Source organism: Podarcis cretensis, assembly GCF_951804945.1.
Source record: "Podarcis cretensis genome assembly, chromosome: 13".
Taxonomy (NCBI): domain Eukaryota; kingdom Metazoa; phylum Chordata; class Lepidosauria; order Squamata; family Lacertidae; genus Podarcis; species Podarcis cretensis.
This window is the reverse complement of record NC_137182.1, coordinates 25,167,587-25,190,339: the sequence shown is the minus strand read 5'-3', so window position 1 is coordinate 25,190,339 and position 22,753 is coordinate 25,167,587. Positions and strand designations below refer to the sequence as shown.

Here is a 22,753-nt window from a genome sequence, read left to right as displayed (position 1 = left end):
TTGGGGATGTGCAAAATTAAATGACCAAAGGAAAAAATGGAAAGACTATTTGTCCCCTTTTAAAAACACAGCTATGATGTAGTGAAATAAGCAGAATGGAAGGTGAGAGGTGGGAGGGGCCCTGAATTTTGGTCTCACACAGGGCACCGCTAAAATTTTAAACACCCCCTAGCACATATAAAGTCATTGTTGTTGTTGTTTTTTAGAATAATAGCCACTCAATGTATAGAGCTAGAGAGTGAAATATAGGTGCTCCTGCAATACAGGGGGTCACACGAGGTAAAAAATAAATAAATACAGACAGGCAGTGCTACTTCTGTGCCCACCTCAGATAGTGACCCTAGAACCAGGTCTGCATAGGTGTGAAGAAACTGGCAAATTATGTAGGCACCAGTGCTAACCATTTAGTTGCCTAGTGCTCACTGGCCTCAGCCTCCACCTTCAGAGGCAATCAACCTCAACATTCCAGATGACAACCTAAGGAGGCTGCTGCCTTTATGTTCTGTTTCTGTGAGCTTCACAGACACACCTGGCTGATCACTGTCGGTAACAGGATGCTGGGTTAAATGGAACTTGGGCCTGACACAGCACAGGGCAATTCTTCTGACATACTCACCACCCTGGCGGCTCTTTCTTGGGATTCACATTTTCGACAAAACCACGGTCCAGTGGGAACCTGAACAATTCCATAGCACGCTGTGAGGGAAGAGGAAAATACAAAGAGTGAAATGTGCGGGTATGTACTGTGTGTATGTTTAGAAGCTCCTATTCCAGCTGCAAATCTGGGCTGGTCCCCTCCAACACAACCCTCCCCCCCTTATTCAGTCTCTTAGAGGCTTGGCTGGACTTCTCAAATCTCATGCTGTATGCCTGCACAACTTGTGATGCACTGAGCCAAACACATCCAGCCAGTCACAGAAGACAGCTCAATAAAACTTCTGGTTTTTTGTGGCCTGCCCACACCACAAAACAGGAGGCTTTCAAGCAGTTGGCAGGCCACAACTTGAGCTAGTGGCTCCATTCAGCTTGGTGGGTTCATAAGTTGTGCAGGCCTACCAGGCTGCAAATCTGCCAGCTCTCCCTGTTTTGGAAGGAGCACTCTGCAGAGCTAAGCTCCACAAAGTACGTAGTTGCCTGCCTTTTCCTTTGTTATGAGTAGTGTTTCCAAAAAGTTATTGTCAATTACGGCAAATTGAGAGCAGACCTGAGCTTGCTAGTTCAAAGCAGTGTCCCCTTCCCCTCAAAAAAAAATTCTACCCCTCAGCGAGTCCTCGGTTTGTTGACAACCTTCATCTTAAAAAGGCAGCTCAGCTCTAAGGTCCTACAACCAGACTTTAGATTTGAGCTCTATAGCTGTAGCAAGGTAAGGGTTAGCAGTACACTGCCCCATTGGGAGCACTGATTTGCCTGCCTAAGTTTTAAGACCTTCCATCTGAAGAATAAAATCTGCTGCTTTTAGGGACGTTTCTGTCAGTTAAGTGATCCTGTGGGGGGAAACTCTTTGAACCTGGCACAGTGCTTAAAAAGGTAAGAGGCAACTTAAGGAAAAGTATTCATTTGAAGAAGGTGCTCATGGATAAAAGTATCCGAACTTAAAAGCAGCTGCTCCCACTCAGCTTCAATTTACTGAACTTAACCATTGAGAAACAATTTTGACAACAGGTTTTAGAACACAGTTTCCCAAACTTGGGTCTCTCCAAGTTTTCTGGACTACAACTCCCATCATCCCTAGCTAGCAAGGTCAGTGGTCAGGGATGATGGGAACTGTAGTCCCAAAACAGCTGGAGACCCAAGTTTGGGAAACCCTGCTTTAGAAGTATTTTTTGGTTGCCAAGGATTTGCTTAGAAATGTGGAAGAATATTTCAGTCTCCAATTCTATTCACCCTTTCCTGATTTTGGCGAGGCTTACTTCTGAGGAGGCAGGGATAGAGTGGCACAATGAATGTGTTACACTGCCTCAAGACTTGGGACCAAGCAGGGCTGGGTCCTACAACACCTATCATCCCTCACCACGGGCCACATTTGTAGGATGCTTCCAGATTATTACTGTTTTCATGCAGGATTCAATAACAGGCCAGCAAATTCAGATTGCACAGATTCCAGCATTGCAGGGGGCTGGACCAGAGGATCCTTTGCGGTCCCTTTCAACCCTACAATTCTATAAATCAGAGTTGCTTGCGAAATCTCACATAACAAACCTGCTTCCCCAAGAGAGCAGAGTTTTCGACTGACAGTGGAAATGCGTGGAAATGCGTGGGAAAGTGTGGGGTAACGCTTGCTCCAACCTTCCCGCAAACACATCGAAATGAATGCTCAATAAATAGTCAATGTCATCTAATCTCCCTGTAGAAAAATCAGGATGTGTGCTCAATAGAGTGGTAGTTGGGAATCACCTGTAGCCCAAAACATCTGGAGGGCACCAGGTTGGGGAAGGCTGCTATACACATGTACCTGGAAGTTTGTGTGTAATTCCTACTGCATAGACATGCCTAGGATTGAACTGTAAGGCGTTGTGGTTCCCGAAGCAGACAAGCCAAAGACATCATTCCTACCAATAAACATGGGTTGCAAACTCTCTATAAACATGAGCATTCAGGCACGCTTTCAAGGCAGTTTGCCATGAGATCTTACAAAACTAAAAGCGCAATACAGAAAATACAATCCAAATGAAAACATGCAAAGCTGCTGCAGCAGCAGCTCACCCCTCTCACCCACCCACCCCCAAAAAGTCAAAATGCCAGGAGAATAAAGAAACACCCTGGTCTCATTCTGAAAGTACAACGCTGTTGGCGCCAAGCAAGCCTTCCTGGGGAGGGAATTCCACAGGCAGGGCACCAACACGAAGAAGGCTCCCACCACCACCACCCTCCACCTCTTCTCACTGCTTCTTGCTCTCCAGGAGATGTGTGTGTGTGTGTGAGAGAGAGAGAGAAAATCTCTGACTTGTGAGAAGCTGGAATGCAGCCTGCTGTGCAAAAGTATGCGTTATAGCCATTGCTCCGCCCACCATTGGCCCTCATAAGGCTGCCTATGGTGGAATGTGGCCCCTAGGCTGAGAAAGTTTCCCCACCCTAGAGCTAGAGGTTATGAGGACTGTTTTATTGTGTTCTTTGGAACTGCTACACAGAATCCTGTGGTGAGAACAGTATCTTGAGTTTGAGCAGCAGGAAGGGTTTAAAATGAAACCTATAAACTCTGAATACTAGATGCTGGAAACAAAACACGAAGGGGAGAAACTCCATACCTGTGAGCTTCCCAAAAGTTGGTTACAGAATGCAGGTCTATCTAGATAGATTTTTTGGTGTAATTCAGCAAAAAAAAGCAGTGAGGAAAGGGGGCTGGGGGCTAGAGCATAAATCACTCTCTCCTTGTGATTTGCAACACTTTGGCAGACCTGGTGTTGTTGGACAGCAGCCTACAACAACCCAGGCCAGATGTAAATGTACAGGTTTCTTCCATGCCTCTATCTATGGCTCAAAACTTAACTTGAGCCAAAAGAAGGTTGTTGTGGGTTTTAAAAAAAAAAAAAAAAAAAAAAAAGATGACGCACTGAAATCAGGAGGGAAAGGCCAACTCCCCAAAAAGAGCCCAGGAGTCCAGACAAGTATGGAAAACAGAGAGCTATATATAAGAGCTCTGGCAGATGAAACGGTCTTCGGTCCCACTTTAGCAGGAGAGGCAAGAATAATCCAGCGCCACTGAGAAATTGTATTAAAATCCCTTCCTGTTTATATCCCTTCCTGTTTCAAGGAAGAGATGAAAGGAATATGTTATGAAGGCAAGAAAGAGAACAAAGGATAGGGGCAGGAGAGAAAGCATACGAACTTATAAATGAGGGAAATGCAATTGATAAAAGTACATCAACATTGCAAATGAATATCTATCATCTATCTATCATCTATCTATCTATCTATCTATCTATCTATCTATCTATCTATCTATCTATCATCTATCTATCTATCTATCATCTATCTATCTATCTATCTATCTACTATCTATCTACTATCTATATATTTGCATTGCTTTTAAAACTTTGCTTTTAAATATTTGCTTTTAAAAGTTTGCTTATCAAAAAGAAAAGGTCTTTGTGGAATTTACAGCTTTATGTAACATGAGAGATGTTCAGGGCAGTCTGGGCATCTTGGTTTCTGTTCTGAAAGCTAATCTTCAGGTGACTGGATAAATACTGAATGGTACCAGCTGCAGTTACACAACAGGGAGAAGAAAACACTCCGTGCATGCCCAGTCGGTCTTTTCTCTTTGAGTACAGCTTCAAGTCACCCAGAGATTAGCACTGACATTCAGGAGAACTATTTCATGTAAGTATTAGTAGGAGAGAGAGGGAGGCAGAGAAAGAGAGTTTGTCCACAAGCTTGAAAGCTCCTCTTTTGGATATATTTAAGACTAAGGGTGCAATCCTATACATACTTTGCATGGGAGTAAGTCCAAATGGATTCAGATGGGCTTACTTATGAACAGACGCTTACAGAATTGCACTGTAAGTTACCACAAAAAAGGCTATTTTAAGAACATGTGATGCGGTGACTCTTTTTATTCCCCATAATAATTATAGCACTGCTGCCAGAGATTTACTCTTTCATTTCTTTTTCAGAAGAAGGGTTTGTGACTTTGGTAATTGGCATGCATACTTAGAGCACAAGTACACTTCGCTGTTTATATGAATAGTCATTCAGAGTGCAGAACCAGCAAAGCTGGCCAAGAGATATTGGTCCACGTGATCTGAAACATGTGAGAGAGTGTGTTTGTGGGTCTGTCCCTGGCTGCCCTCCCTAAATTGCGCTCTGGCTTAAATTAAGCGAGTATTCCCAGCAGTCACAATGAAGGGCTCAATGTCCTGCCGAGTACTTTGGCCCTTTCCTGAAGCAAAGCAAAATACTGTAGCCAAATTCACTCAATATAAGCACATTTGCTTGACTCACACCACGGCTGCAGAGATTAGAATGCAATTTCTGACAATGCAGAATGATTGCACAGGATGCGCCTTAGCATCATGTTGAAATAAAGCCAAATAAGTCAAATAACGTTTTGCATGTGCCACCACTATGGATGGGGGAGGGGGGTGAGGAAACTTGATTTGATTCACATTTAAAGGCAAACCTACCTAATTTGCTCTTTCTAAAACAGTATACAAACTGAAATGCAGCAAACCTTCGAAAGTCACACTTCTCCCATTTTTGTAGTACAGGTCTCCAGCCATGTAATGTGTACAAAAACTGGGGTAAAGTATGCATAAAAATGCATATAATAGTGAAAGCAAGCATACAAGAATGCATTATATACTGGGAAATTGCTTTGCAAAAATGTGTAGCTTCAGCAAAATGGCATACAAAAATGTGTATATGGTGAGAAATTTGCACCAAAATGCTGATGAATGTTCATGAGGACTTTTAAAAATTATTCCTAAATTGATGCGGCAATGTGGAGAACTGAAGACTGGCATAATTAGATTCTGGAACTGACAGACTTCCTATCTTTTGCCACCTCCCTCTCTGTTTACTGAAACTAAGAATGCTACATAGAAGCAATCCTCCAGCGAATGTACCTTTTTGGTTACTAGGGCAGAGAATTGAGCATCTCATTATTCATCTACATACACAGAACTTGTGCCAGAGAACTTAAGAAGCTGGCTTCTCACTCAGGCAGAATTTCCTTTAAGATCCATGGCGCTGATGTTTCTAAAGCCCAGGGTCTCTCTTTCTCCTTCCTTTGCCACAAATGCTTCAGTCCTATGAAGCATGCTTAACCGTGTTCCTAAAGTTCAAATTAATTGAATACCTTAGCTTTCCCCTCCAGTTTTCCAAACAAAGTAATAGGTTTGTTAGGTGGTCTTCTGAACCACAGAGAACTCTTTTTCAACCTGGTGGACATCTGTGTGATATCCTGCTCGCCTGTTAATCTGGGAGCAGCGAAGTGGATCCATTTTTGTCCCATTTAAGAGATAGGCACCGTAAGCACTCAGCATCAAGAGACAGCTTCAAATTGGCAGTACATTAAAATGAATACAGAAGGACCCACTTATAAATGTTCTCACAATGTGATCTGTAGAGTTGTGCTATTTCTTTTAGAAAGCTCATAGGATCAAATGCACCAGTGCAGTGTTGCAAATCATAGTACTATACCACTGCAGAAATTAAAGACTATCTATGGATGAACTTTTTTAGTATGAACTTTTTTTTTAGTGGGACGCGGGTGGCACTGTGGGTTAAACCACAGAGCCTAGGACTTGCCAATCAGAAGGTCGGCGGTTCGAATCCCCGTGACAGGGTGAGCTCCCATTGCTCAGTCCCAGCTCCTGCCAACCTAGCAGTTCGAAAGCACGTCAAAGTGCAAGTAGATAAATAGGTACTGCTCCAGCGGGAAGGTAAACGGTGTTTCCGTGCGCTGCTCTGGTTCGCCAGAAGCAGCTTAGTCATGCTGACCACATGACCCGGAAGCTGTACGCCAGCTCCCTTGGCCAATAAAGCAAGATGAGCGCCGCAACCCCAGAGTCATCCGCGACTGGACCTAATGGTCAGGGGTCCCTTTACCTTTACCTTTATGAATGAACTTTACAGCACAGTCCTATGTCTGTATGCATTGAGTGTAGTGGGCCCAAGCTTGTGGAACTCCTTCCCACTTTGAACTTAGACAGACACCCTCCTTACTGAACTTTAGGTGCATCGCTAAGACTTTCATCAAGCATTTTAAGGTGATGCTTGGGTTTTATGATACATTTTAATTCTGTTATTGCCCCATGTTCTGTGGATATTTTTTTTATGTACACTGCTGAAATGCAAAGAATAAAGTAGTACGTACTGTACCGGCCCGAATATAAGCCACACTTCCCCCCCCCCCAATTCCAACCATGAAAAGTTAAAGTGCAGCTTATATTCACAAGGGACACAGGTGGCGCTGTGGGTTAAAGCCTCAGCGCCTAGGGCTTGCCGATCGAAAGGTCGGCGGTTCGAATCCCTGCGGCGGGGTGCGCTCCCGCTGCTCGGTCCCAGCGCCTGCCAACCTAGCAGTTCGAAAGCACCCCCGGATGCAAGTAGATAAATAGGGACCGCTTACCAGCGGGAAGGTAAACGGTGTTTCCGTGTGCGGCTCTGGCTCGCCAGAGCAGCGATGTCACGCTGGCCACGTGACCCGGAAGTGTCTCCGGACAGCGCTGGCCCCCGGCCTCTTGAGTGAGATGGGCGCACAACCCCAGAGTCTGTCAAGACTGGCCCGTACGGGCAGGGGTACCTTTACCTTTACCTTTACCTATATTCACAACCCTACAATATCACTTCTGAAACAGCTGTCCTAGGTCTGTAGCCCTGACTTGTCTTCCAAGGCCAGAATGGAGAGCGCCCCCCTCCAGCCCAGGATGCCACCACGAGGGCTGTTGGGGGTGCGGTACAATAGCGCCCATCCCAACTGTGGCTCCCAAGCCTCCCCTATGCCGGCTGAGAGAAGGAGAAAGGGGGGAAGGCCGCTGGCAAAGTGTCGTAGCCTCCCCGCCCCCCCGACAAAGCAGCCCAGAAGATTTTTTTTCTTTCCCCACTACATTTTAAAGGTGTGGCTTATATTCGGTTGCATCTTATATTCGGGCCAATACAGTAAATATATTAAATAAAATAAAAAATAAAGTAAGATCCACTGTGTTCAGTGGGACTTACACCCTGGTACGTATGCCTAGGATTGTAGCCCAAGCATACGAGTTTGAAGAGCGCAATAAATGAAAACAATACAGTGGTTCTCAAACGCCTTGGTACTCAAACAACTTGGAACCCAAACACTGCAAACCGGAAGTAGGTGTTCCGGTTTGCAAAAAATTTTTGGAAGCCAAGCGCGCTCCGTTTTGATTGTTACGCTTCCGTTTTGAGTGCCACACTGAGGTCTGTCTGTTTTTGCTATTTATTTTGCGTTTTTGTTTTTTGCGGCTCTTTTTTTGTTTTGTTTTTGTGACTGTGTGGAAGAATCCAGTACAGCTACTGATTGATTGATTGACTGATTGATTGTGTGACTGCAGTACATTCTTTATTGCTTTCATTTTATGGATCGATGGTCTCATTAGATAGAGAAATTCATGTTAAATTGCTGTTTTAGGGGTTGTTTTTAAAAGTCTGGAACGGATTAATCCATTTTCTATGGGAAAGCATGCCTTGGTTTTGGAATGCTTTGGTTTTGGAACGGAATTCTGGAACAGATTAAGTTTGAGCACCAAGGTACCACTGTAAATGTATTGGAGAGGAGGTAGTGTGATGGAGTAGCAATGCAGAGGACTGTCTTGCCCTGAATAATGCAACTGAGGACCAACCGCTTGCCCCTGCTCTGTGACAGACCTGACAATAAGCTTCTCTTTTCACCAACTCAAAACAGTGCCCGTAGGTAGTTCAGTATTCCTGGACACTCCATCTCTGACTTCGGTTAAGTGACAACGATCCTGTCTGCAAATCATCATACCCTCCCATGTTTCACAAATGGAAACAGGGACATACTTGTAATTCCCCTTGCTCATAACAAGGATCACTGCTCAAGGTTCTGCCACCACCATCATTTCAAATCGCTGAAGGCCAGTCTGTTGTTTCCGTTTATTCTGCCACAGCCTGTCCTGTGCTGGTTTTAAGAGGAGGGATATATGTTCCTTTAAAGAAATACCAGAACAGGAAAAAGGGAACATGTGCTCCCTTTGCTCGTTGATCTCCTCAGCCGCAGGCAGCATAGATAATGGTCAGGGGTGATGGGAAATGTAGTTTAACAATGTTTGCAGGGCCACAGGTTGCCTGCCCCGGGTTAGAATGTTGGACCAGGACTTGAGCGACTTGTGCTCAAATCCCTTACTCAGTCACGAAGCTCACTGGGTGACCTTGGGCCAGTCATCATCTCTCAGCCTGACATGCCTCACAGGGTTGTTGCGAGGATAAAACAGGGTGGAAAGAACCGTGTGCATCGCCTTGAGCTCATTGGAGGAAAGGTGAGGATGAAATCTATCTACCTGGATGGATGGATGCAGGAATGGGCAGAGGGCAAATTCAGGTCTGCTGAGAGATCCCTACATGATTTGCAATAGGGTCAGCAAGGATTTCTGGGTCTAATTATTTAACAATACAGCAGCAACAACAAAAATGCTTTTTTAAAAAATCTAAATTAGGCTACTGAAATGAAGAAAGGTTAGCAGAAAGCTAGGAGGGGTTTTCTGTGTAAAAGCTCAGTCCTGGTACTTTAAAAAACCCCTCCTGGACTGAACAGGTGCTTTGGGTACGCTGCCTCTTACTTCTAATGGTATGTCATTCTGTCTACCCCGAATCTCTATTTTCTGCCTGATTCTGGTTCGTAAGCCTCAGGACTGAGAAATAAAATATACCCTTCAAGTTTGAAGCCTGGCAGCTCCCGCCTTTAAATGTTCATGCATATTCATTAACATGACTGTGTACTAAGGGCAAGATGTATACAGCACTGTTGCTATACTACTCCCAGATATTTAAGCTGTCAAAACCCCAGGGCGATAGCTGAGCATTGATGGACGATGTCTCAGAGTCTGGCATCTCATGTGAACAACATTGCAACAAGGCATCCCAAAAGGCAAAGCATGGGGCTGCAATTTATCTGGAACAAAAACCAGAAAGCTGCGTCTGGCCCTGATAAATGGGGATATTTAGGCTGCAACCTTGGACACAAATACCTGGAGTAAGTTCACTGAAAACAACGAGACTTGCCTATGCGCAAACATATCCCATCCATCCTTCCAAGAGCCTTCCCAGTTTCTCCTCCTAAGTGATGTGCCTGGGGTCACCTAGACTGAACTTCAACATGCGTGGTTTGGAAAAGTGGATAGCGAGAAATTTCTCCCTCTCCGGGGGACACATCCAATGAAAATTTAGGACAGACAAAATAAAGAACTTCATCACACAACACACAGTTAAACTATGGAGTTCGCTCCCTCCAGAAGTCATGATGGCCACCAACATGGAAGGTTTCGAAAGAAGATTAGACAAATTCATAGAGGAGAAGGCCATCAATGGCTTATAGCTTCCCTACAAGGATAAACATCTGGTTGTCCACTGTAAGAACAGAATGTTGGACTAGATGGGCTTTGTCCGAATCCAGCAGTGCTTATCTTATTATTACCAAATAATTGGTACCTGGGTCTCCCTGGTCCTTGTCCAACACTCTAACCATGACATCACATATTTGGAGCATATGAGAAATATGTTAGCCCTGACAGCCTGATCCATCGGTTTCATTAGCAGATTTATCAACTAAAGCTTTACCTGATTAATCTATAGGGGACATTTTTTTTTCACCTACAGACTCTTATTGGTTATGGCATGTTTTCTATAATAGGAAGAGGAAAAAGGACGTACTCAAGAAAGCTTTTCTAACAATGAATATTAGCTTTTGTAGACTTAATTGTAAGTTACCTTACACTTCAATCAGTATGTCAGAAACTTAACAAGACAAAATACAAATGTATTGAAATTTCTTTCCTCCATTCACTGGCTAAAAGGCAGATGATTAATAAGCCAAAAATTCTTTTATCAGCTAACAAGTCATGCCCACCCATTCATTGTAGACAAAGCACTTATTTCTTCGGCAAATATTTTGAGGGGAGGGGGAGGGAGGAGCTGGTTTCTGACCTTAAACAACCTTCCTTAACAATCCAAAGGAAATATCTCATCAAGGTTCTCCCTGCTGGAAGTCCCACTCAGCCTCACGCTCCAGCTTTTGCAATCTTAGCAGGCAATGCCCAGATTATCAAGGCTGTTTTCTCAGTGCTAAGGACTAGCGGCTTCTCAGGTGAAAAAACTACCGGATTCTTCACACAGCACCCAAATCCTGCACTTACGAAACAAGCACGGTTCCAACTGAGTCATACACAACAAATGTGGCCGACTGCCCATTTTAAAGGACTAATATGGGATTGTAGGGAGCACTAACAGGTTTGGTGCCGGCTTCTGTCAAAAAGCCAATTGTCTAATTTGCCCATAATGGCTTAAATGCTGTTTATACGGGTAAGGAAGGAAGGAAGATTTCCAGATACATGGAATTTCCGGTCTCATAACAGGAAACCACGAATCTTGCCCAGAAAATAGGGACATGTGTACATGTCTAATTTGACAATTTAATCAGGGGCTTTCATAAAAGATGCCACAAATAAAAGAGGTAGGCAGGAGCAGCAAAATGGCAACAGTGAGGAACATACTCTCAGTGAGGCCTTATACTCTCTCCATTCCAGCTCAATATTGTCCACACTGGCAGGCTGCAACTCTCTGGAGTTAAGATGGGAATTTTTCCCAGCCTGATCTGGAGAGGCCAAGGGTTTAACCTGGGAGCCAAGGCATGCTGAGCTGGTGCTCTACGGCCGCTGAGCTACTGCCCTTCCTGCTTGCTTGTGACAAACGAGGAAAGGAATACGGTTTGAAACCTGACATCAGCCCATGCATTTGCTTATCGAGCATAATCACGGCACATAGTTTCTTAGTGCCAGCAGGCAGATGTGCTTGCTTTTCCCATGACCCCCTGTGTTCACATGACTTTCCACTTGGCTTAATCTTTGCCTGTTCTCAGCTCCACATCCCTTGGCCTCCTGTTCCCATGTCCTGTTTACTGTCTGTACCTGTTTGCTATCTTTTATGCAGCAAGATTCCCTTGTGTATTTAAGGTTCTGCTTTTCGATCTACGTTTAATTTTTGTAAAGGTCAAGTGTTTGTTTCTTACGTTTAATTCTTATGTATATATGCTCGTACGTTTCTGTTTGGCAACAACCTGTATTGGGCTGCCTGATTAATAAATTTTAAATTTATGCATGAAACAGAACACCAGTTTATCAGGGAATGAGGGTAATGTAACAATAAAAGGGGGGGGGGGAGAGAGAGAGAGCCTGACTTGCTTGTGAAGTGCAGCTGTGTTTCTTATTATGCACTTTCAGTCCTTTCTTGTGACTTTTTACATCAGAAATGAAATGTGTCTGTCAGAGCTGCCCCTAGGTCCCAGCTCACAGAGGACCAACGCGAGGCTGTCGTTATGTACAAAAGTCTTTATTGAGGTTCAGTTTCCATTTCAAAGCCGCAGCGCGCAGCTCTACGTCTTAACCCTAGACCGGCGAAGTACCGTCTGAGTCTCCTCCCCTATGACACCAGTTTAAGATCCTAGCCCTGCTCCACCTTTTACGCTGCTCTCTCCTCCTCTGGGTCCTCCTGCCCGCTGGGGCATTGCCCTTTCTGGACTCTTCCGACGCTGAGTCGCTTAGCTCCTCCCCCTCCCTCCGGCGGGCTTTAGGACCCGGTTCCCAGTCCTCATTCTCTGCTGTCCCGCGCTCCTGTACATTTGAACTTGCCTCTCGCGCCAACCCAGTGACCTTCCTCCTGACCGTTACACTACTTCTGTCACTGCTTCCCTCTTCCGGGATACTGGCCGGATCTGACCTCCCCTCCGTTGTCTGACTCTCCGATGGAGGTGTGGTCAGCCCTGCCTTCTCTTCTCTCCCTGGTGGGGAATGCACTGGCCCCGATCCTTGGGACTCTTCCCCCCCACTCTGCTCTGGTGGGGAAGCTGGTCCTGATTTCCAACTACTGCTCTGGGAGTCCCTGCTGCCCCCTTGCTCCTGGGGCGTTCCCCTTGGGAACCCCCTACCCCTGGCCACTGGCGCCCCCTTCTGTGAATCTTCCGATTCGCTGGAGAGGCTCATGGAATCCCTCGGTCCACTGTCCTCTTCTCCTACGCTCCCCTCGGATTCTTCCCCTTCGCTCTCCATCTCCTCTCTTCCCTGTGCCTCTGCTCCTGAACCCCTGACAGTGTCAATCAAAACGGGCTAAACGTATTCATTATTGGAATGCACATTTGGGTGATGTGACAAATGAATATTCACATGCTGCCCTCTCCAAGAATTATGTTTTTCAGCCTGGAATTTTACACACATTTACCTGGGAGAAAGTTACAGTAAGCTCAAATAAGATTTTCTTCCAAGTAGATGTGCATAGGATTACATTGAAAGACTGAAATTATTAGGTTGTGAAGAATGTTAGTCCTGCTCTGAGTAGACCCATGGAAAATAATGAATGTGACTAACTTGGGCCTTTTAATTTCAATGGAATAAGTCTTAGCTCCAGATAAAACTAAATATATAAAAAATTATGCCAGAGGCATGCACAATATCATGTGTGACATGCTATGGGGAGAGGAAAGTACAAGAGTGGTGTTCTCTTTTCTTTAACATTTAGTTGTCACACATACCCTCAAACATTTCTCCGATGAAAATAGTGATGTCCTTAATATAATATTATACCCCACACATCTAACTGGGCTGCCCCAGCCACTCAGGGCGGCTTCCAGCATATATAAAAACACAATAAGTAATTAAACATTAAAAGCTTCCCTATACAGGGCTGCCTTCAGGTGTCTTCTAAAGGTTGTATAGTTACTAATTTCTCTGGCTGGGGGGAGGTCACATAATTCCATACCCTCCAACATTTCTGATATAAACAGGGACATCCTAAGGAAAAGCAGGACATTCCGGGATCAAATCAGAAACTGGGACGGCTTCTGTAAATCCAGGACTGTCCCTGGAAAATAGGGACACTTGGAGGGTCTGGTCACATACTTTGTGGACAACCTCAGTCAGTGCATCACATTCCCAAAATCCACTTGTAGCTGGCAAATTTACCCTATCCCAGCCTCCAGCCCATGGAAGATGGCGCAAACAGAGTTGGCAAAGTAGGCCATGGAGCCTTATACTGTCGCTGCTGGAAAAGAGGCACCTGTTCTTTTACATTATTATTTATGTAGTTGAGAGTATTTATAACCTGCCTGTTAACTGAAGCCTTTGAGGCACCTAACACTACATTAGAAACACCATAAAATAGACTAGAGTTATAGAGCAAAGGCATACATATTTCTGTTCTCCTTTAGTTCTCAGGTGCTCTGGCTGCCACACTCAACCTCCTGGCCTGGAAGATGCTGCTAAATTAGCCAGACATTAAGTCCCTCACAGGCCAGGCCTTCCTCACTGGGCTGCTGCAACTGTCTCTTATAGCCTTCAAGTTCTGCCCCAGTTCTGGTTTAACAAACCCCTGACTTCTTTCCCATCTTTGTCCTGTCTCTGTGTGGATAGTATCATTATACAGTTTAGTCACTAGGTGGAGTCAAGTGTTTCAGACAGCTGCTCTGTTTTTCTTCTACAAACACAACAAAGTTGTTGTTTAGCTTCTTGACTGCTGTGTCCTCTATGCTTTCCATGACACTACAGACCACTTCACACAAAACATTTCATATGCTACCAAATACATAGAAACATGAAAATTTTGGGAGGTGGGGCATTCCAGAGAGATTATGGAAGGCTAAGCGAAGGTCAAAGGTCCATTATCCCCTAGATTCAAACTTATATTGCACTAAAAACAGTGTTGCGTATGAGCATTTGTGGTGGTTGCTGTCTTATATAAGATCTATAATGCTACCCTTTATTAAAAAATGAGGTGATTTGTGCTACATATATGGATTAAATTGTTTCACCAACAGTAGCTCAGTGTAGCACACCAAAGAGATGGCCTGAGCTATGGGTGCTCCCGAGACCCAGCCTAGACATAATACAAGCAACTAGTGTGGTGTAGTGGTTAAGAGTGTTAGACTAGGACTTGGGAGATCTGGGTTCAAGTCCACACACAGCCACAAAGCTCATTGGGTGATCTTTGGCCAATCACCACCGTCTCACAGCCTAACCAACCTCACAAGGTTGTTGTGGAGATGAAGTGGGGGAACCCTGAGCTCCTTGGGGGAAAGGTAAGATATAAATGCAATTAATAGCATTGATAATATAAACAAAGGGGACACGGGTGGCTCTGTGGGTTAAACCACTGAGCCTAGGACTTGGCGATCAGAAGGTCGGCGGTTCAAATCCCCGCGACGGGGTGAGCTCCCATTGCTTCGTCCCTGCTCCTGCCAACCTAGCAGTTTGAAAGCACGTCAAAGTGCAAGTAGATAAATAGGTACCGCTCCAGCGGGAAGGTAAACGGCATTTCCGTGCGCTGCTCTGGTTCGCCAGAAGCGGCTTAGTCATGCTGGCCGCATGACCCGGAAGCTGTACGCCGGCTCCCTCGGCCAATAAAGCGAGATGAGCACCGCAACCCCAGAGTCGTCCGCGACTGGACCTAATGGTCAGGGGTCCCTTTACCTTTACCTTTAATATAAACAAACAAACTACATTTGCTGTTTAAATGTCTCACATCTAAGCCTCTCTTTATATATATAAAAAAAGCCATCCCCATTTCAAATTTTAATGGGACAAACCTATGAATAAACAAGCGTGGCAATCCCCATCAGATCTACTTTGGTCCTGAGGAATAATCGTGTGCAGTCTGGTACACGGAAGGAAACACAAAGGGGTCACACATACGAGGGCTGGCTCCAGGTTTAAGGGAAGCCCAGGGAAAGTGGTCTCTAGTGGGCTCCCCTGTCAGTGGGCCCTGATGGGTTTAACCTGGTGCTCTGGATAGCTGGGTCAAGCCTTCATTTCAATCTCCAATGATACCCCAGAGCAGGGAAATTGTATGTGGTGGCTAGACCTGGAGTGCTAGGCTAGAAAAAAATAGTTGTGTCCCAGGACAGGCATTGTCAGTGGGTCCTGCCAGAGTCCTGCTGGAGCCCCAGCAGCTGCCCAAGGACACAGAGGTAAACACAAACTTGACATCTGAAGTCGCTCTCACCGCTGCAAACAGGCTTTTCCTTTCCCTGATGTTCACCAACTCTGCGAACTGAGATGACCTAATGAACAATTAGAGCGGAGGCTTGACAAGCAAAGAAAAAATAAAAAAGGAAATGCTTGTTGAACCTTTTGATGTGAGGAAGCAAATTTTTGAAGTGCCTTAACCCTGTTCCTTCCTCTACATGCAAAACCCCCCAAAACTGTTTGTGTAAGGCAGAGCATCTATCTTCCAGCCTTACTAGGAAATCCCCTAAACGCTCCAAGAAAGGAATATTTTGTGCTGTCTTAATTGTTCACAGTAACAGCATCATGGGGAGTTTATCATAGCAAAAGCAAACAAACCATTCCACAACTGTTCAGAAGTTATTGTGATATCTGAAAGGTGCACCTTGCTTTTCGCGTGAGCTATATCTTCGTCCATGTCTAGTGGAAGACAGCTGGTGCAATTTCTTGACGGTTTTTTGAAAGTTGTGATATCATAGTAGTAGTAGTAGCAATTGGTAACTATAGAGTTAAATATTGTCTCCAGTTATTATGGGTTGGAGGAGCAAAGACTCCACCCTTTAGCTTGTTCTTGTGTTTACTTTAATTTTCCTTTGTACAGTAGTTGTGTATTAGCCCAGGCTTCCTCAAACTCAGCCCTCCAGATGTTCTGAGACTACAATCCCCATCATCCCCGACCACTGGTCCTACTAGCTAGGGATGATGGGAGTTGTAGGCCAAAAACATCTGGAGGGCAGAGTTTGAGGAAGCCTATATTAGCCTCAATAATAAACAGCTTCTTATTCTGGTCATACAAAGTAAGCAAGCCTGCCTTATATTAAACAAAAATGTAACAACTATTAATATTTTGTAAAACTTGCTTCATATTCAATGACCAAACTCTGAACTTCATGGTCAGGTGAAGCTCTGAGTTCTAGTCCCCAAAGTTTAATCACTGTACTACGCATTGTCTTTTTCTTCCTCCTTCTAAAATCTATTTCTATTTTTATTTACCTTATGAGAGTAACTATGGTCATTTTTTAACCATACAATTTGGCTAGATGAAATAGTTCTGGAGACCAAAAGCAGGCCACAGACCATTAACTGGCTTTTCCTAAACCAGGCAATGTATTTCTTATTGCCTAGCAAAGCATTCCTGTCAGTGAATGGAGAGGGCGTGGACAGGATTGTTGTTGTTGTTGTTGTTGTTATTATTATTATTATTATTATTATTATTATTTAATATGCTGCCCATCTGATTGGGTTGCCCCAGCCACTCTGGGCAGCTTCCGACCAATTATAAACCACAATAAAACATCAAACATTTAAAAACTTCCCTATAAAAACATCCCTTCCGATGTCTTCTAAAAGTCAGATTGTTGTTTATTTCCTTTTCATGCATTCAAGACAATGCATCTCTGACTCCCTGTGCACAACAGCATAATGCTTACATCGGCATCAGTCCCTTGACCAGACCAGAATATACACAGAACGTATTTACAGATTGCAGCCTAGTTGCTTTTTTGGTCTAGTATTTAGCAAACAGATGTATCAGCTGTTAAGTCTTCCTGAAAGAGTCCTTGTTGACAGAGCTGCTGTCACAGATTTCTCAGGAAAGGACCAAGGGCAAGGTAGCTAGCCTTTGGGGAAACTGGGCTCTGGTGCTGTGCCCTTCCCAACAACTTTCGAGGTAAGAACACAGGAAGCTGCTTAATAGCAAATCAGACCATTGGTCCATCAAGCTCAATGCTATCTACCTTGATTGGTAGCTGTTCTCCAGCATCTCAGGTAGGAATCCATCCCAGTCTTAGAGATGCCTGGGACTAACTTGGTCCACTCAAAGCATTTGGTCCACTCAGCTTTGTATTTAACCATTTGCTTGGTAGCGATGGGTGATCAGGAAATCCAACCAGGCGAATGAATGAAATTCCATGAAGGCAAGTGCATAGGCTGGCAGAGAAGAAAAGGGTCAATCCATCCCTCCTCTGTCAGCCACCATGGCAGAAGGCAGGGGTTGGACTGTTTGCTTTAGTAGCCCCCTCCCCCTTGTAGACTTTGATGGCGGGGGCTTCCTTCCTCTGTAACCAGCATGGAAATGCAGATTACTAGTGGCCAACTGAATTTTGTTGCAGGCTACTAACTTTGTGGGCTTATTTACAAGGCAGGCTCTATCCCTGAGCTACAATCCTTTGCTGATTTGGCTAACATTTTTTGCAACCCTTCACCAGTTTCCCTTTCGCAAGGTGCCTTTCCTCACTTGCTTATGTGCATGAATTGTTTTTAATGGGCAGGTGATTCGAGAGGCAGCATCAAAGCTAGCGAACGAATGGGATTTCATTATAAGGCTAAATGTCAAACGGAGTCCCAAAAACTATCTTCAAAACCAAGACTCAGCTTGGGAACGTGTTAAATTGCTGCATAGAATTTAAATGCTTAGGCAGGATTAAAAAATAAAAAATAAAATATTAATTATATATTTATTTATTAATTACCTATACAGATAGATAGGTAGATAGATAGATAGATAGATAGATAGATAGATAGATAAACAAAACATAATTATTTCCTACTTTTTGGTCATTCAAAGCCACTAGAAATAAAACCAGCTATGTAAAATTTATATAAAAGCAAAACACACTGGGTAACATCTGGTGTTATTAATATGGTGCCTAAGTTACTTAAGTTTGTTGATTTCAATGGGTCTGCTGTGAATTAGCTACCACTCATTGGAACAGGATAAAACATGAAACACACCAAGCTCAGTATGTCATGGTAAAGAAGCTCTACTTCCATCAAAGCTCAAAATCCTGTCTATAAACACATGGCTTTTGATGTGCGAAGACAGCGCTTGTGAGCATGGACAGAGTGCCTTTCCTCCGCACTACGAAATAACCACAGGCAGCTTTCATGCATCTCGGATTAGGGATCAGAGACAGGGGACCTGTGGGGTAAGCCTAAGTGCTGTGTCTTAGCGGTAGAGCATCCGAAGGTTCCAGGTTCAATTCCTGGCATCTTCCCAGTACAGGTGGCAAAGACTAGCTGCCCATACAGTGTTGACAGTACAATGTTGACAACACTTTCTAGATGGACCAATGCCCTGACTCGGTATAAGGGAGCTTGTGATGTTCCCACAACGGTTGGTCGTTCTTTTACTTTCATTTATTTTAGAAAGCAAAGCCCTGTTGGAAAAGATAACGCCAGGCTCAGCACCAGCCCTAGATCTGTGGGGCTGGGTGCAGCTGAGGTGATTCCTCCTTGCCCTTCTGTTTCCAGTGTTAATGATCTACTAAGAGACAGAATAGTAGCCCGGAGGCACACAAACCACACACACTGTTTTCCTTGCTCAAATGTGTTATTTTGCAGAGAAGGGATGTCCCCCAAATTCTGCTTTATCTCTCTCTGGTATACATTATCCCCCCTTCCCTAGCTTACCTTGAAACTGCAGGCTAGAGCACCCCTTCTACACACACATACACAACCAAAAAAAAAAAGTGACAGCAGGGTGGCTAATAATAGCACCCCTGCTAATCCGGAAGGAAGCTGAGGGAGACCGTCAGAGGTCACGGCCATACGATTCTTCTGAAGCTACGTCAAATAATATAATAATACAAATACAAACATGCACACAACAAGCCGCCCACCCCCGTCTAACCTTTCTGTCTCTGCTGCTGTTTTAGATCTCCCTCTTTCTCTCTCTCTCACACACACATCCCTTTATACGCCGGTGCAATTAAAAACGCATAAATAAAAACAAAACAAAACAAAACAAAGCGATAAACACACACACACATCAGTGAGAGGAGGGGAAGCCTAAGATCTGCCCCCCTCCCGGCACTAGCAGAATTAAAAGAAACCTGCCCTCCCAGCGATACAGACACAGCTCCGACACCCCCCTTTCTTCCTAAGGTTGCGCTTCTGCATCCCCCTCCCCAAGAAGGCCCTGTCAAGAATACCGTTATACAGAACAATAGAAATCACACTACTTACTATGAATAACAACGACGCACACTTAAAATCCTCCCACCCGTTTTTATTTTCTTTTTTCCAACTCCATGCCTAAACATCTTTTATTATTATTATTAATATCGTTGTTATTATTTGCTCAAAGCTTTGCAAAGGCTTGAGATGAATGGAGGGGAAATTACACCACATCTCTCTCTCTCTCTCTGTTGACTCCATCGCCAGAGCTATAGATATATACGCGCACATAGATTTATATAGATATATGCATCGAGTCTGGCAAAGAGTTAAGATGCAAAGTGGGGCTTGGCTGGGGAGGGAGGGAGGGAAGGAAAGAGAGGCGTAAGGAGGGAAGGAGGGATGGAAAAGGTGTCAATACGGAGGGATTGGTTGGGGGGGGGTCTTACCTTGATGCACCGCCACGTTACAGCCATGCCCATCACAGTACACCAGGGGGTTTTCAGCCCAGCCCCGCTCATCGGAACAAACGCAGCAGCCACCCACCATCTCCTTCATTCTTCCATAAGTTTCTTCTGAGCTGGTTTCCTCCTACTACCCTCCTGTTTGTTGTCGTTGGGGGTGATGGTGATGTTGTTGTTTCCAAACACGCAGTCACTCCTCGTCCTTTTCTTCCTTCTTTTATAATCTCCGGGTTTGTTTCTCTCCCTCCTCTCCCCCCCCCCACCTCCCCTCCCCAGCTCTCGCTCTCTTTCTCTCTCCGATCCGCCTTTCAGAGACAACAATCTTGCTAGGACGGCGGAGGGAAAAAAAGAAGGGGACTCCGGAGCCTCCCCGCAGGACAAAAATGCCACATTGTTATTTGCAAACGGGAGATCGGCGGCATTGCTTGAGCTGAAGCAGACGCGGTTGCTAGTCATACACACAAACACACACACTCACTCACATGCACATACACGCTAGACTCACGCACACACGCACAAAACGTCGCCTTGGCGGCACACAGCCCACAACCCAGCAATCATGGCTCCACGCGCTTGCAAAGTCTTAGGTTCAGGAACAGCTGCCTCACTTGGGAGGGAGGTATTTTTCTGCTTCCTTCCTCCCCACCCCCGCCAGCAGCTCCCTTTTGCAATTATTGAAGTGTTCGGGGTCCCCCCCACCCACCCCCGCCACCGCCGCCTTTTCTTCCTTTCCTTTCTCTTCATCCAGGGGAACGGATCTGGCATCTGAAGTGCACGAGCAACATTTCCACCCTCCCTTCTTTCCCCCCCCCCTTTTCTTTTTTTTCTTTTGGTCGTTGTTCAATATGGAGCGATCAAGCAAGCAAAGGACCAAAAGGGAAAAAAAAGGAGGAATATCTCCCACCACCCCCTTAAATCCTATTATCTGTAACGTTGCCTTCTTTTGACAGATAAGGGTTCCGCCAGCGCCACCCTTCGGCCAGTGAGGAGAAGTGGACCCCCAACAACAACAAGAGCGTGTGGATTTTGAAACCTATCGCTATATATACTGAAACTTGTCCTCCAGACATCCTTTTATTAGTGTGCGTTCACTGATGATTCAAGCTCATTCTGATATTGGGGTGGTTATACATAAGCCAGCTTTCAGGATTGTTTGTGCCCGCAAAAGTTGAGAGGTGGACATACAAATGCTTCGTTTCCAAGCTGCGCCTATCCGTACTGAAATTCTGTAACTTTTTAAAACTGTAAATGTTCTTCTGGTTTATAGGTTTTGTTATGCTATTGCGCAAATGCCAGGCGGCAATAATGCAATAATTTTGGAGACACGTTGCAGTACAGCTAATGAAATGGAACGTTGTGTGGACGGCCCAGTATAAACTAATGCACTAGCTATTACCATGTCAGTGACATGTTGCAGAATACACCCACCACAAAAAACCCCCACAAAAAAACACAGTCAAGAGAGATCCTAAGAGGTATAAAAAGTTACAGGATTTCAGGAGGAGGTTGCGGGTCGTGCGCTGATTTGAAACACAACTGTATTTTCCACCTGAAACTTCTGCAGGCACTGAAGCAGCACTGAATACAGGATCACGAGCACAACTCATCCTGAAAGCACAATAAAAAGGACATCTGGAGATTCCGTGAATCTATTTTACGCTCTTCAAAGCAGAATTGGAGGTAGCCTTGCTGACTGAAAACCCCCAAAGCAAGTTAAGAACACCTTTAGGTCCAACCAACCAAACGGTCACAATGGAAAACCTAATAATTTTCTTACAGCACTGTAACTTTTGGTTTATGTTTGAAAGGGACCTGATGGCGCTTTTCAGATACCAGAAGTGCTGACAGAAGAGGGCAAGGCCTTGTTCTCAGAGAGCAAGAGCTAGATCTCCAAGGCTTAAGGGACAGATGGGTAGATTTCAGAAGAACAACAGGAGAAACTTGCTATTCAAGCAAAAATGCCAGCAAGCAGAGATCAGCGTGGCCTGAGCTGGATATGAATGCCCTCATAGCTTTGTTCTGGCCTTGAAGAACTGATCTCCCTCTATGTTTTCCCTCCACTCAATTGCCTTTGTGTTTCTTGTCTTTTAAGTTCATAAGACTGATGGCAGGGCCTTTCTCTCTGTCTCTCTCTTTCCCCCTCCCTATTCTTGATCCATGTTGGAGACAATACTTGTCCAAAAGGCAAAGTAAAAATGCAGTAAATAAAATAAATGGCAAATAGTGTCTGAACGGTAAGTACAGGTTGAAACACTGGAACCACTTGCCTAGGCTATGAACAGATTAGCAGCTTAAAATACAGCAGGGTCGTTCCCCCAACCTACTGCATTTCAAGTCACATTTGCACATTGCTGTATGCGCCGGAGAGGGGCAAAGAATGTCTTCACTTGAAGTGCATCACCTGTTTCGTTTCTCCATGCCTAAAACTCTCCCAGCACCTATTCATTAACCTGCACATGAGCTGCCCCCACTGTCTGAAATGTACACGCTTAGCTTAACTGTGAAATGAATGTGGCTTAAGTATTTCTTTTAGATTATTAGTAATTGTTTAGTATATTTCTAATCCCGCCTTTCCCCCCAAGTTGGGATTCAAGGGATACAACACTTAAAACCTTGTAAAGTACAAAGTAATAAAAACAAACAAAAACTAATTAAAATGCAGCAGAACACATTCGAAACCAACAGTTCAAATGCAGTTTGCTCTGA

At 44.6% G+C, this 22,753-nt stretch overlaps 1 protein-coding gene and 1 long non-coding RNA gene across 7 annotated transcripts in view; one reads left to right on the top strand and one right to left on the bottom strand.

Annotated features, from left to right (window-relative positions):
- Positions 1 to 20,752, bottom strand: part of MLLT6 (MLLT6, PHD finger containing) — an 89,381-nt gene extending 68,629 nt beyond the window's left edge. For 3 of the 6 annotated variants that reach the window (XM_079949344.1, XM_079949347.1, XM_079949348.1), the window contains exons 1-2: positions 20,033 to 20,751; positions 617 to 696 (exon numbers count right to left, since the gene is read on the bottom strand). In XM_079949344.1, the coding sequence (XP_079805470.1) occupies positions 617 to 696; positions 20,033 to 20,141 (189 nt within the window). In that variant the 5' untranslated portion in view covers positions 20,142 to 20,751. Of the gene's footprint in view, positions 1 to 616; positions 697 to 20,032 lie in introns of all 6 variants that reach the window. The other 3 variants (XM_079949349.1, XM_079949345.1, XM_079949346.1) reach the window with 2 other exon arrangements.
- Positions 612 to 21,684, top strand: LOC307201166. The gene is made up of 3 exons (XR_013832605.1): positions 612 to 736; positions 1,460 to 1,527; positions 20,998 to 21,684. It is a non-coding gene; the product is annotated as an uncharacterized lncRNA (long non-coding RNA).
- The last annotated feature ends 1,069 nt before the right edge of the window (positions 21,685 to 22,753 follow it).